The sequence below is a fragment of the Lutra lutra genome, chromosome 9, assembly GCF_902655055.1.
Source record: "Lutra lutra chromosome 9, mLutLut1.2, whole genome shotgun sequence".
Lineage (NCBI taxonomy): Eukaryota > Metazoa > Chordata > Mammalia > Carnivora > Mustelidae > Lutra > Lutra lutra.
Genome location: NC_062286.1, coordinates 56,825,669 through 56,839,662, shown reverse-complemented (window position 1 = coordinate 56,839,662; position 13,994 = coordinate 56,825,669). Strand labels below are relative to the sequence as shown.

The following is a 13,994-nucleotide window of genomic DNA, read 5'->3' as shown; positions in this document are numbered from 1 at the left end:
ATAGTGATTTTCCTAGCCTAGAAATCACCTAGGGATGGAACAACTTCACACACAAAAGATAATTTTATTAAGCAGGTGGTTTGACTCTTTCCCTTGAGGATTTCTGTGTAACCTACATCTAAGGTAGACTTCCTAACTGATCAGCGGAGTAACAGGTGCAATGTTCTCGAAAGAAGGAAGAGAAGCAGGAGAAACAGAAGTAGGCTGACTCTCCAGCATCTTTCAGAGTGGGTTGTAGTTCTCCAAGCTGCTGTTAATTGCCATGCTTTTCACCTTGAGTGTCAATTCCAATAATATTACCTTTACGGGTGCTGACTGTGGGCTTAGATTATAGCAATCAGTAATACTCACTAGATAAAATACTGTCTAGTTGCTCATAAGAAAAATATTGAAATCAGTCAAAAAAATGTTTAGCTTGCATATTGCCTGAGACAGAGCTGGCGCGGTGCCAGGCAGGCAGGGTATTATTAGGAAAGCTGAGCAAATAGCTCGCAGGGAAAAGAGCTGTGAATTTAGAAACCTTCAGGTATTGTCATGTCAGAGAGTTTTAGGAGTTCAACAGGGACGCTGCTTTTGTCTGCAGATTCTAAAAATTTCCAGCAAACAATCCTCTTTGAAAATGACTCTGCAGTCTGTTAAGTATACTTTGTTGTAAGTTTGACACAATGAGTTTACTCAGAGCTCCCCCCCACCGCCATGTGTGAAATCACGCCATGAATCCCACGAAAGGCAGGAAGGGGTCCCGGAGGACTTGGTGTCAGGCCACTGCGCAGGTCAGAAAACCCTGCCCCTTCCACCATGGGGCCCTAAGTCTCCCTGAGAAAAGAAATAGAAAGATATGGGACGAAGGAAGGTGGATTTGAAAGTCCAAATACCATTTGGTATTACTGCTGTTTCTCCTCCAGTCCGCAAAGACAGTTTCTGAGTTTTCCAGGACAACACAGGAGTGTGATGCCCGAAGTTGGGGGAAGGGGGTTTGTCGATCTGGGCAAGTACTTCAGGATCCCGTGGGGCTGGGGTTCAAGTGAGGCCCAGGGCAGAGCGAGTAGGGAGGCTGAGGTATCCAGCGGGAGCCCAGCGGAGTCCGGCGTTTCTGAATGTCCGTGATCCCTTTCAAGGCTGTGAAACCAGTGGTTCATGGTTGACTTTGAACAAGTCCTGAATGCAGGACTTGTTTCGAGTCCTAATCAAGCTAGATTTGTTGCTTTTGGTGTCTTGGCACAATGGTCTGGTCAGAGAAGTGGAAGCAACTCCCTATGTGTCATGCACACCGGCAGGACCGGATTCGCACTCACCTGCAGACAGCGTGGGGAGTGAGGGGGCTGAGAGGCTAACGGGTCAAGGGAGAAGAGCTGGCACCCACAGGTGGCTAAGAAGCCCACTCTCCTGTGAGCCTCCTGACAACGTACAGTTTACACGGGGCCGGTGAGGGAGGCAATATGCCAGAGGAAGAACACGTTGAGCCCAAACGTTTCAGCCGTCTTCCCCACTCCTCACCAGTCAGACCTGTGTCCTTGGTAGAGTCAGTCTGTCTCCTTGGGCAGCAGCTCCCGCTGCTGAAATGAACAGGGAGGACCCATTGGTGGGACTTCACACCTCTTCCAGCTCTCCTGTTCGAGACGGTGTGATCACTGCGAACCAAAGAGAAGCAAGGCGATTGCTCTGAACCTGCCTCTGATCCCAGCTTTACACCAGGAGTGGGGAAAAAACCCAGGTCCTCTGATAGAGAGACAAACGGGGAAATTAATTTAAAAAGTTGCTACTTTCCTTCATCTTAAATAAGCAAATCAAGCACTGTAAAGTAAAAACTGGATGAAATTAAACATTATCACACGACATGAAAAACATGTGTGCTGTCATTTTAGGATTCATAATAAAGATAAATCAGTTGTTTTTAGCAGTGTGCTATGAGTCTGTGAAGGGCATGACAGATAATAGGCTTGAAATTTCTGAAGTTATTGTACAGCAAAATTTGTTTTTTCCTCAGGCGTTCAATCTTTTTCTCTGGTAATTTTGTACATGACAAACTTTTTAGTGGGTGCATTAATAATCTATAAGTAATGGGTTGTCAGGTGTCAGTTAGATAAGATTAAAAGACTGTTTAAGCATTATCCATTTGCTTCTTTGCATGAGTTTTATAGGTCAGGAGAAATAACTTTTTGAGTTGTGGTTGTATGTGCCTGGTGCCCCCCCACCTGGTCCCCCATGTGGCTCTGCTCCAAGTATGCACGGAAGAACGGTATTACATGACATAAATCCTACATGTAGGAACAGATTGGAAACTCACACTATGTGAATCAAGGGGACAAACGTCTCAGCTGTCTTCTGTAAACTTGTTTCAGTGTTTCAAATGTTGCTCTTTATCTTCTCAAAGGCAACTCTGTAAGGGGAAAGGGCCTCAGCTGAGAGGGACCCTGAAGCCTTAGACATTCGGAGTTTCCTAGCAAGTCAGGTTTAGGTCTATTCTTGTCAAATCTGACTTAAGTGTGTTTACATACAGTTTGCCTTTCTGGTATTTTCTGCTTGCACAGACCTGATCTCCACCTATTTTGTGTCAACAGTTACTGAGGCTGGTGCTGGGTGATTAACCAGTGAGCACCGAAGCCCCACCGAGCTGTGCCCACAGAGACCCCTCTCCTCTCTTACCTCATCATCTTGCTTCAGGCTGCACCCACCTAAAACAAAAACGTTTCTGAGTGGTTAAAAAATCCGCCTGAAATATTTTTAAAAATGGGGCAAATGTTGGCTCCTTGTTGAATAAATGATTTTCTCAAAAATGGAGTGAAGCCAGGGTTGGGGGGTGCAGGGGAGGAAATGTTTCTGAGGGTAAACGTCCTCTTGGATTCGGCCCACATCGCTCCAGTGTGTGAACACACCCAGAGTTTTGCGTGGATGCCTACGTTTCTGTGTTGCTTCTTTCTTAATTTTTAAGGGGAAAGGGAACATTAAAAAACCAACCAGCCACACACACAGTGACCTTCAACAGCACGGATGTTTGTATCTTTGGCAAAAGAGGGCTCTCCCTTTCATGACCCCATGTAGTCATTGATATTTTCCTTTTTATTTCCATTCTTATGAAGCTTTTAAGCCCGACCCATTAGCATGGGAAATAATGAATGCTATCTGGCTCTTGACACCTGAACAATAACAAATAAACAAAAAAACCTTAATCTGTTGCCATTCTTGAGAGCTCTTCTTTTCCTCTTTACCCTCTTAACCAATGTGACTAAAGGACCTAATGCCTCACAAGATTAGATCTGATCATTGAAGAAAGGAAAAAAACATTTGCTTTCCCGAACGCAACTTTTTCAGGCCAATGGGGATTATCAGTCTTGGGTTCTAAATGTGATTTAGCTCAAAAATGAATTTCCTGTCATTGGGGAGATCTGGCTTACTATTGATAACATCACTCTATTTTAAGAATCGTATATTGCCTTGGGATGGAAGTTAAATGCACAATGATTAAAAATATGTATATTTATGTTTTATGGTACTTTCTACCCTGGAATGCTGATTTGAATGTAATCAGTTGTTTTGAGAGTTGTTGTCCACTTGCAGGGTTTGTTGGCTTATATATCCCTTGCACATCTGCTGTGGTTGACTTTATTTGATCCCTAGTTTGGGTCAGAGTTCATATGTGCTTGGAAAGGGCAGGGAGTAGGGGATGTTGAAAAAGCTAATGGAAAGAATCCTACATGTCCAAAGATGTCAGATCTCAGCTCCCACGGCTGGTCACCTGGCAGTCCTGTTTGCAGATAGGAAAGTACAATAGGTTATGGGAGAGATTCCCATCCTTGGGGCCCAGTGGGGGCTGAGAGGGACTGGGGGCCAGAAAAGGCATATCAGAATCATTTTGAGTGAATGTAGTATAAAAAAGCCTGTTGCAAATTAACCTGTGATTTTAATCATGCTCTTTCTTTTAAGATTCCAAATCACACAGGGCTATGAGATTTTGAAGTTCATCACAAAGGAGCATGGATTAAAATTTTAGGAACATCACGCTGTAGAATGTCAGAGCCCAAGTCCTGGATGGGATTTAAATGCACCATTTGACAGATGGGGCTCAGGGCTTTATAATGTTATGCTGCTAATGAGAGGCAAGGATGGGCCTGGCTCCTTGTTCAGCACCTCTTCTGTGCTTCCCTTATGCATTTATTATTAACAGATTTATTGAGATATAATTCACATACCATGAAATTCGCCCATTTAAAGTGTACAGTTCAGTGGTTTTTAGTATATTCACAGATACTGTGCGACCATCACCATAGTCACTTTTAGAACATTTTTATCAGCTGAGAAAGAAACCCTGTAGGGGCACCTCAGTGGCTCAGATGGTTAAGCATCTGACTTTTGATTTTGGCTCAGATCATGATCTCGGGGTGGTGAGATCAAGCCCCTATATCAGGCTCCTCGCTCAGCGGGGAGTCTGCCCAAGATTCTCTCCCCCTCCCATTCTCTTCCACTGCCCCTCCCCCACTTTCTCTCTCTCTCAAAAAAAAATCTTTAATATATATATGTTATATATATAAAGAAACATTTTGCCTTTTAGCTGTTTCTCCTCCCATAGTTCCATCCCCCACTCTCTGTCTCTGTAGCTCTGCCGATTCAGACATTTCCCATAAAGGCGATCACTGTAAACATGTGGCCTTTTGGGACTGGCTTAAGCTTTCACTTAGCATATTGTTTTCAAGGTTCATGAATGTAGCAGATAGCAATACTACATTCCTCTTTATGGCTGAAGAATGTTCCTTTGGACAGACCACATTTTGTTTATCCATTCATCAGTTGCTGGGCATTTGGGCTGTGCCCACCTTTTGTGGCCATAAGCGTTTGTGTGTGTGTGTTTGTACCATTAGGTATTTTTTAAGAATCATAATGACAGTACCTCAACAGACCCTTGTCTTTGGTTTTAAATGTGCAAGGCTCTTTTCATAGACATTAACTCACGTGCTCATCACGGTTCCAGCACCTCAACACTACTATGATCTCAGAGAAGCGAGCGGCAGTTTTCCCACTCAATTCTCACACCCTTCTCCCTAGATGCCACTCTTACTCTCCCTGTTCTTGGCCAGTGTTTTGACTGTAATTGTGATGAGTGATATTGTTCAAAGAAAAGGATAGCCAGGGCGCCTGGGTGGCTCAGTGGGTTAAAGCCTCTGCCTTTGGCTCAGGTCGTGATCCCAGGGTCCTGGGATCGAGCCCCACATCAGGCTCTCTGCTCAGGAGGGAGCCTGCTTCCCTTCCTCTCTCTCTGCCTGCCTCTCTGTCTACTTGTGATCTCTGTCTATCAAATAAATAAATAAATAATCTTAAAAAAAAAAAAAAGAAGAAAAGAAAAGGATAGCCACTCAAGTGAAACACCCAGTCTCCAGATTTCCTCAGTGTGACTTAGACGACCATAAGCATTTCCCCAAGATTTGACAAGTTCCAGGAGGAGGTCATTTTATTAGTTTACTGCCTTCATTTGAAAAATCTTGTCATATATCTCAACTGAGAGATTTTCGCCTTTAAGTATAATTGGTATAATTGGTTCCCTTTGCATTTAAGGTCTGTGGATTACATTTTGATATCCATTACATAGAACTCTGGTTTCAAACTTTATGAATTGAAACAGAAGTTACAGTGAACCTTCTAAGGGATAGAGACAGGCCTCTATTCGAGTCAAGCTTCATTGTGCCATTCTGCAATCTAACCTGTGACCAGGTGAAAGCGGAAATCAAGCTAAATTTTCAGATCTCCTTCCTTGGCACTCCCTTGGCGTGGAGACTCCAAGGCTGGGACATTTTTGGCTAGTGATGGCTTGGGGAGCTGAGGTCACTAAAGAAGTGATCCTCCAGAAAGGAAGGAGCTCAGAGACACTCCATAAGGGGTACTGGGATTCTATGACACCTTACGCATGCCAGGGCTGGTCACCATTCTCAGACAAGAGGGTTGCAATTCCAATCACATGGGGGAAGTTTTACATGGAAAAAAAAGTGCATATTTGATCGTTAGAGTGTCCGTACACCCCAACTGCCTGACATATTCATGGTTTATGCCTGTTGTCCAGCATAATTATTAATAGTGTCCATTTACTCTTAAAAGTGTCCAATCTTAAACAATACATTGTGTGGTCATCCTGTTTATAATGGAAATTGGCAGAACATTAAGAACCATTTTAAGTAAACATATTAATTCTATAATGTTCAAGAGATGCCTAGTTAGATGCAATTTTATTTACTTTTTGTGAATATAGAAAAGTTAGAATTTACCCCAAAAATTGTTCATCTTAAACCAAAGAGACACCCATCTATTCATTGAAGATATTATTATACCTACTTTAGCTTTTTCAATAATGTAAGAGGTTTTGTTATCCTAGATTTCCCTAATGTTTGTTCATTGTGCCAATAATCATTTTAATTCCATATCCCTTAAGCAAGCCACCATTTGTCTTATATTTGTGCAGTTATAGGAACTCAAATTTGGCAAATTGTCACATTTAAGTAAATACTACATAAATACCATTTTACTAATATGCTTTATATCAAGGGATACTTAAAATATTTTTAACTGTTGGGCATTTCTTATGCTATTTCTGGCAAGATAGTCCCATAATTTATTCTACTGGGTTTGGAGCCTAGTGCTTTAGTGATCTAGAAAGTCATGGTTAGTAGCAGAAGAAATAGAGATCAGCCACTAAAGGAGTACCCCCTCCCCACTTTAAATTCAAGTCAGACTAAAAGATATAGCAAACTTATATTTTTCTATTTTTAAAAAAATATTGTATTTATTTATTTGACAGAGAGTGACACAGTGAGAGAGGGAACACAAGCAGGGGGAGTAGGAGAGGGAGAAGCAAGCTTCCCGCTGAGCACGGAACCTGATGTGGGACTCGATCCTAGGACCCTGAGATCATGACCCGAGCCAAAGGCAGATGCTTAACGACTGAGCCACCCAGGTGTCCCAACTTATATTTTTTTAGAATAAAAAATCATTTTATAATTTGCTTTCAATGAAAACTTCCCATTAATATATAATGAAGTGATGAAGTATTGAAAGTAATTTCAACACTTAATACATGGGTTTGTTATTACTTTGCATTATAATTTTCAGATAATTAGTGATTTTTTTTCACTAGTTGCTTTGAAGAAAATTTTATATGTGATTAACTTCCTCAGTGGTCTGAGACAACTTCAGCTCTTTCTAGAGTAGTTTCACAAATACCCCGTCACTGCTAGAGAAAGGGAATCTCCTCAGACTGCTGATTGATGGGCTTATTGTGATTGGAGGAAATTTCACTAATCTGTTTCTAGAAGGGATGGAGAGCAGAACATGTGCTCCCTTCTCCCTTCCTGTCCACTCCCCTCTCCCACCCTCAGACACACAGATGATGGATTGCAGTCCTGGAACTGTTGGATCCGGAGGAGGTTGGGAAACTGGAAAAGGGTGCCAGAAACATGATTTCATAAGGTTTGACTTGAGATTGAGTCAACTTTCTTGAGTGTCTTAATATCGTGTTTTAAGAAATTATATTTCACAAAGAAAAGGAGTGTGTAAGGCTTGGACCCTGAAGACTGCCAGTTACGGATCATTAAATTCAATAAGTAAATGTAAATCTGAAATGAAGAAATCCAACAAAAGATTTTGAAGTAGAATTTTGTTTGAAAGAACAAAGAGTTATTTGAGAGATAGCTAGAACTCATTCCCTGCAGGGTTTGTTTATAAAACAGGACTTCGAGTTATTAGGAAATGCTGACTTTAAAAATATAAAACACACAGTATATGTAGTTTTATTTAAATGATTGTGATAAAGTTGAAAGAAATACTAGGAAGGAAATTCATGGAATAGAATAAGAAGAAAAAGAATAAATTTCTGGAGTTCGGCAACTAGCTTCCAGTGTGAAATTTTATATTCAAAAAATTTTCACTATTCTTAATTTTATAAAAATATTTATAGAGAATACCTAAATGAAGTATGTATAGATTAAATATTATACTTATTTGCTATTTATTTTTAATTGATAAGGAATAGTACATGTAGAAATCACTGGTATTCTTAAGAATGCATGGTATAAATTTTTACTAAGTATGTACATAGGTATTCCTAATACCTAAATATTAATTAAAGATGACTATAATTAATACTTTAACGAATAGTATAAATATAGAAGGCGTCTTTACTAACATATCTTGCTATTTAATGAAATCTTCTGTTTAATAGCAAGTTGATAATTTTAGCTCCTTGGGCATAGGAGGGTATCGTAAAATGATATTTCTCCATACTTAAATGGGTAGCCACCTTCGTGCTGACTATTCACTAAGCCTGGTTGGCAAGAGACACTATGGGGATGACTGAGAGTCCTGTCATTTAGAAACAATGGCGTTTTGGTTTTCTTGGCTCACTGAGTTGGCTGTGGCGTGCTAAAGTCACACGGTGGGCTGCCCTCAGTCATCAGTAAACTAGTAGGTGGTAAACACTGAGGAAGAGAATTCATTGAGTAAAGGTGAAAATACTCTTTCTGAAGGGAAGCATGTTATTTTTCCTTAGCATTGTTAGCATTACAGAGAACTTACAAGGAAGACAAAGGGCATAAGAGTAAAGGAAAAGGGCAAGGCTATGTGGAAAATGTTGTCTGTGGTACTGGGAAAATGTACCCTGTGTTTGGTTCTAGTGGATGCCCACTGTGATCTCGCCATCCTTCCTGGTTCTCACAAAGAGGAAACTAAACTTAGCCATCCAGTTTTGTGGGAAGGAACCAGGGCATGGAGTGGAGGATAAGCTAAAGGGCAAAGGTCAACTTCAGAACGCTGTTCTACCAGATCTTAGTCAGAAAACTATTCAGGTATCTAAAGATGGTGAATGAAAAAAGACAGGTAGAATTAGCAGAATGGAAAACAAAACAAAGCCAAAACACAAAACTTTAAAGTATGATGATAAATAAGCATGTTGGGGGCAAGGAGAAGAAAGAATGAAGAAAAACTTCCTGTATTTCTTTTTAGCATAACTCAGAATTCATCTCCCATTCTCCTTGTCTGGTTCCTATTTTAAAAATGAAAGAAATTCAATTTTGAGATGATCCTATGTCTCAGAATTTTTAAGATTTTGCAACCCTTTCAACCTCCCATTCCCTCTTAGTATGGCTCTAGTCCTAAACAAATAACTGGGTAAAAACTGTTTATGTTGACATGGAACAAAGCTATAAGGCCAATCCATTTTCTTGCCATCCTTGGTAAAACGCCTTGTTTTGAGAAAGGGAATAGTTTGGTCACGGAAGAAATTCTAATCCATGATGCAATGAAAAAAGGAAAGATAAGAATTCTTTCCCTAATTCAGTCTTTTACCACCTATAGGGTGTCCAGTTCTAAAAAAGTACTTCACAAAAGAACATTGTTTTCAAAGCAAAATAGGATTTATAAAAAAAAATATATATATATGTTGATGTTTGGGATATAATATGGAAAGGCAACAGGATGTTTCCCAACCTTACACCCAACTAAAATACATTGTATATCTGTACATCTAAGTTTCAAGGCCTGTAATGTTTGGACATCAATTGTTTAAAAAAAAAAACAAAAAACTATCCTCTTACAACTTTAAACTAACAGACTTTTTAAAGAGGGTTTATTAATATGGAAAAGACTAAAGGTTGTGTATATTTCATGGATATATTTTGTCTTAAACTGTTTTGTGGTTGTTGGAGAATAGATTTTTTTTTAATTGGACGTTTGGATTGGAATTTTATCATTCTCGTTTTCTTTTCTCTTCAAAAACATTGTTTCTTCTTATGTTAAAGTTCTAATATATATTTATGTATTCACACATAAATATAGATATATATTTGAACGCACACACCACATATGAGCTTAAAATAACTGTTTTACTGATGCTTCTCGAAATGAGTGTTTTAAGAAGGAAATATGTTCATGTAAGTTTACATAAAAAACCTAAAGGTCCTTTTTTTTTTGATTCAGTGTTTAGAAAATTCTTGATAATCTAGAATCTTCCACAATGGAAAGTAAAGGATTCTGTCACAAAAGCCACAAAAGCAGGGAGGATGAGATGCAAGGTCAAAGGGCATTTTAGAAACAAACAGCTGGACCAGTTTATTTAAACAGATACAGGGATGGGGGAACTGACCTCTGTTTGACTTATAGTGGGAGGAGCAAGAATGTCATTTTATTACTTTGCCCAGAAGGAAAATGTTTTTGTATCTGAATTCACCCCGAAGCCATCTAAACACATGGCTTTGCTGTATGTAGCATAATTCCAAAGAGGGTATATAGAAGACAGTCTAGGATAAAATACACTAAATAGAACCAAATGTTGAGATGGTTTTAAAATTGAAGAGATGACATTGTTTCAAAATATAAAATCTTTTGCCATTTACTTAGTTACTTTCAGATAAAGATGTCTGCCATGACCCTAGATAATATTATCAGTGTTTTATGTAAGTATAGGAAGCATAATCCAATAAGATTCTGAGAGTTTACTCTGTGCTATATGTATTGATACTATTCATTATATTCAGCAATTGTTTTAAATTCGCTTTCAAAAGTGAGAAGTTCTCAGCATATTACTAATGTGGTCAGTTTGGACAAAGTGATGAGGGGTTCTGAGATTTTCAGCTTTTTAAATTTTTATTAAATGCACGGATTCTCACCTTTATATCTACATATCCTATAGGTAGCCTACGTCTGTGTTGTCAATAGCAACAAATTGCAATTGCCACCAAAAGGGAAGAAAGTAGCACCTGGTACCTGAGGCCCCTTAGCTAAAAGGCTGTGATGAGGTATTCACTCTTTACATGGGGACCAGAGCAAGTGTGGACTAATTGCTTTTAATGATGTCCTCTGAAGACCTTTAGAGGCACACAGACAAACCTCTCAATATACTGAGCAGTGGGTATGGCCCAAGTGGTGAGTAGACTCAAAACCCAAGAAGGACTTTCATTCTAGAAGGAACATGTTAAGAATCATGGATGTTTGCAGTGCCTGGGTGGCTCAGTTGCTTAAGAATCCGACTCCTGACTTTGGCTCAGGTCATGATCTCAGGGTGGTGAGATGGAGCCCGCATTGGGCTTTGTGCTGGGCATGGAACCGGCATAAGATTCTCTCTCCTTCTCCCTCTGCCCCTCTGCTCTGTGCTCTCTCTCTCTCTCAAAACAAACAAGCAAGAAAAGGAATCATGGATATTAAACCTGGGGAGAAGCCTATGGCACATGATGCATGATGGCTATAGTTTAAATATTTGAAGGCCATCCTGAAGAAGTGAGATTAGAATCGTTTAAATTCCCCCAAGGAGTTGTCCTGGTGAAAGGATTTCAGATTGAGCAATGCAGAACCTTCTCATAGTCACCTTCCATAGCTGGAGTGCACTTTCAGGTGAGGTAGCAAGTGCTTTATTAGAAACAATCCAGCAGAGGCTACCTATCTATTTGGTGGGGATATCAGAGAGATGATTTGTGTCAGTGACCAACCCAGGTGACAGTGAAAGCCCTTTTCAAACCTGAGGTTTAATTTTCCATGATTCCTTGGGTTTAATAGTCATAGATTCAAGCCTGAGTTGGTTATTATGAGCTGGTCTTTGGAAATCTGAAAGTATGAGTGTGAAGGAAGCAAGCTTTAGAATACAGATAAGTCACTGAATCTTCTGATGCGCAGCCTTATCTTTGTCCATATGCACGAACAGTACAGTCATCAAAATTCCCAGTCTACAAAGTGTTCAGTCATGCTTATTTCCAGACTCAACAGTAGGGTTGTTGCCAGTGGTGACTGGCTCAAAACCAGCTCATTCTTGGATATCTATTTCGTTCAGAATATTCTAGATGGGTGACAAAGTAATGGCCACGCTCTTGTCAGGATGTTGGGGGAAGGGGTGTTCACTACCATTTGCCAGCCGTGTGTCATTCAGCAAGTTATTAACATCCCTTGAGTTACATGCGACCTCAAATAAGTCACTTAATTTCTCTGGGCCTTGGCTTCTCGTCTGTTAAAAAGTGTCCTTCCTATTTTTAGATGAATAGTATAAATCATACCCACAAAATAATGTGTTTTTAAAGGGACTTTTAAAATATGTTACCAGAGTTCCTTTCCTCTAAAAGCCTGCAGACGATAAACAGTACCATAGATAAAGAGCTGGTTTTTTGCTCTTTTACCTATGTTAGTTACTATGAAAATTACTTTTGGTATATGTGGAATATTAATATTAAATAATTTTCTAATTGGTCATGCAGTGAAGGCAGCTAATGAAAAAGCAGATTTTTTTTTTCATTTTAATTGGTTATTTCACATGGTGTTTGTGCTACACCTGTGCTTATAATGAGAATGGAGAATTAATCTAACCTTCTGCTCACATGATTCCAATTTTCATGGTTTATACAAGATAATGATAACCTGATTTGCAACACAATTTGTTGTAGATCTATGTTTTAAATATTTTTGTTAGCCAGTTCAGGGACTTCATATACAAGAACTGTTAGAATATACATTGCCAATAAGAGTTAGCACTAATGGTGCCCTTTTAGTTAGATTCCAGTTGCATTATTGACTTTAATTACTTTTTGGATAATAAAAACTTAAGGATATAGGATATTGAGAATCTTAAAATGTCATGAAGCATGTATTTTTTTTTTCAAGATTTTATTTATTTATTTGACAGAGAGAGAGAGAGATCACAAGTAGGCAGAGAGGCAGGCACAGAGGCGGGGGAAGCAGGCTCCCCATTGAGCAGAGAGCCCGATGCAGGGCTCGATCCCAGGTCCCTGAGATCATGACCTGGGCTGAAGGCAGAGGCTTAACCCAACTGAGCCACCCAGGCATCCCTGAAGCATGTATTTTTATTTTAAAAACCTGTCCCTCTCTGTTTAGTGATTTTTTAAAAAAACTATTTTCCTTCCTGAATGGACAGACATACAAACTAGAATGCATACTGGACTGTGGGCCCTTTAATCATTATTAAACTTTTCATTGTATTTTTTTATGTGCTGCTCATGTTCTATCTACTCAAATCTGAGTTGATAACTAAAAGCACTTTACTTTTTCAGAATCTAATAGGTCCCACTCACTTTCTGTATTTGACATGTAATTCTTAGCATTACACAATACAAATGGATCTTAAGAGTTAGAAATTTCACAAGCTTGATTTTGTAAGGCTTGTACTAACCACTTAAAAAAAAGTTCAGTGGCTAGCCACTTTTTGAGAGCCTGCAAAAATTGTAAAAAATAAGCCTATTATGACACTTAAATGACTTAATTAGATGTTTATTATAAATTTTCAGGACTAGCTGGAGAAAGCAATATTATAAGTTCAATTACTGTATAGCTGTGACCTTGCCTTGACCTTAGACTTTGCATAAAGAGCCAAAGGGAAAAAAAAGCCACCCCAAGAAATCTCTACAAGGAATGTGTTTCTCTGAAGTCCCCAGCAGTGTGAGTTAGTGGTGATAAACTCCAGACATTCTCTCATTTGATGGTGTGCTGCCATCCCAGTTCATTATCTTAATAGTGGGCATTAAAATAGAATTAGGTTTGCAAGAGGTAGGGAAGGTTTTGATAAAAACTGTAAAAAAGAAGTCAGAGAACATAAGATTGAAATGTCACTAATTAGGAGAGGTAACAGATGTCCTTATGAACATCTTGCTCTCTACGCCAAATTTCCCCCCCTTGCAATTGAAAAGAGTGGTGGCTCATATTGTTTCCTGAAAACTCTGCTAATTCCCCCCATGAAAAGATGAAATGTTAGTGTCCAACTGTGGTAAAACAGGCAAACATGAATCAACTCAGAAACCCCAAGCCCGTGTGCTCAAAGGTCACTGGGGGTTACGGGTTGTGGGACACGGGAAGCCGCGCTCAGAGCGGTGCAGAGAACCATTTTGCCAGGATCTAGCTTTGCTCTCACTGTGCTGCTTCTTCTCCTCTTCTTCCACCTCCTCCCACCCCCACCACCGTTTTTGTTTAAGGAATAATGATTCGCTCTACTTTCTTGGTTACAGGTTTATTAATGCCCGGAGAAGAAT

General features: G+C 39.6%; 1 protein-coding gene across 5 annotated transcripts in view; it reads left to right on the top strand.

Moving 5' to 3' along the window:
- MEIS1 (Meis homeobox 1) overlaps window positions 1-13,994 on the top strand; it is a 136,305-nt gene that overhangs the window by 117,280 nt on the left and 5,031 nt on the right. For 4 of the 5 annotated variants that reach the window (XM_047746080.1, XM_047746081.1, XM_047746082.1 and 1 more), the window contains exon 10: window positions 13,971-13,994. This exon is cut by the window's right edge. In XM_047746080.1, the coding sequence (XP_047602036.1) occupies window positions 13,971-13,994 (24 nt within the window). Of the gene's footprint in view, window positions 1-2,561; window positions 3,306-13,970 lie in introns of those variants that run through there. The other variant, XM_047746084.1, reaches the window with a different exon arrangement.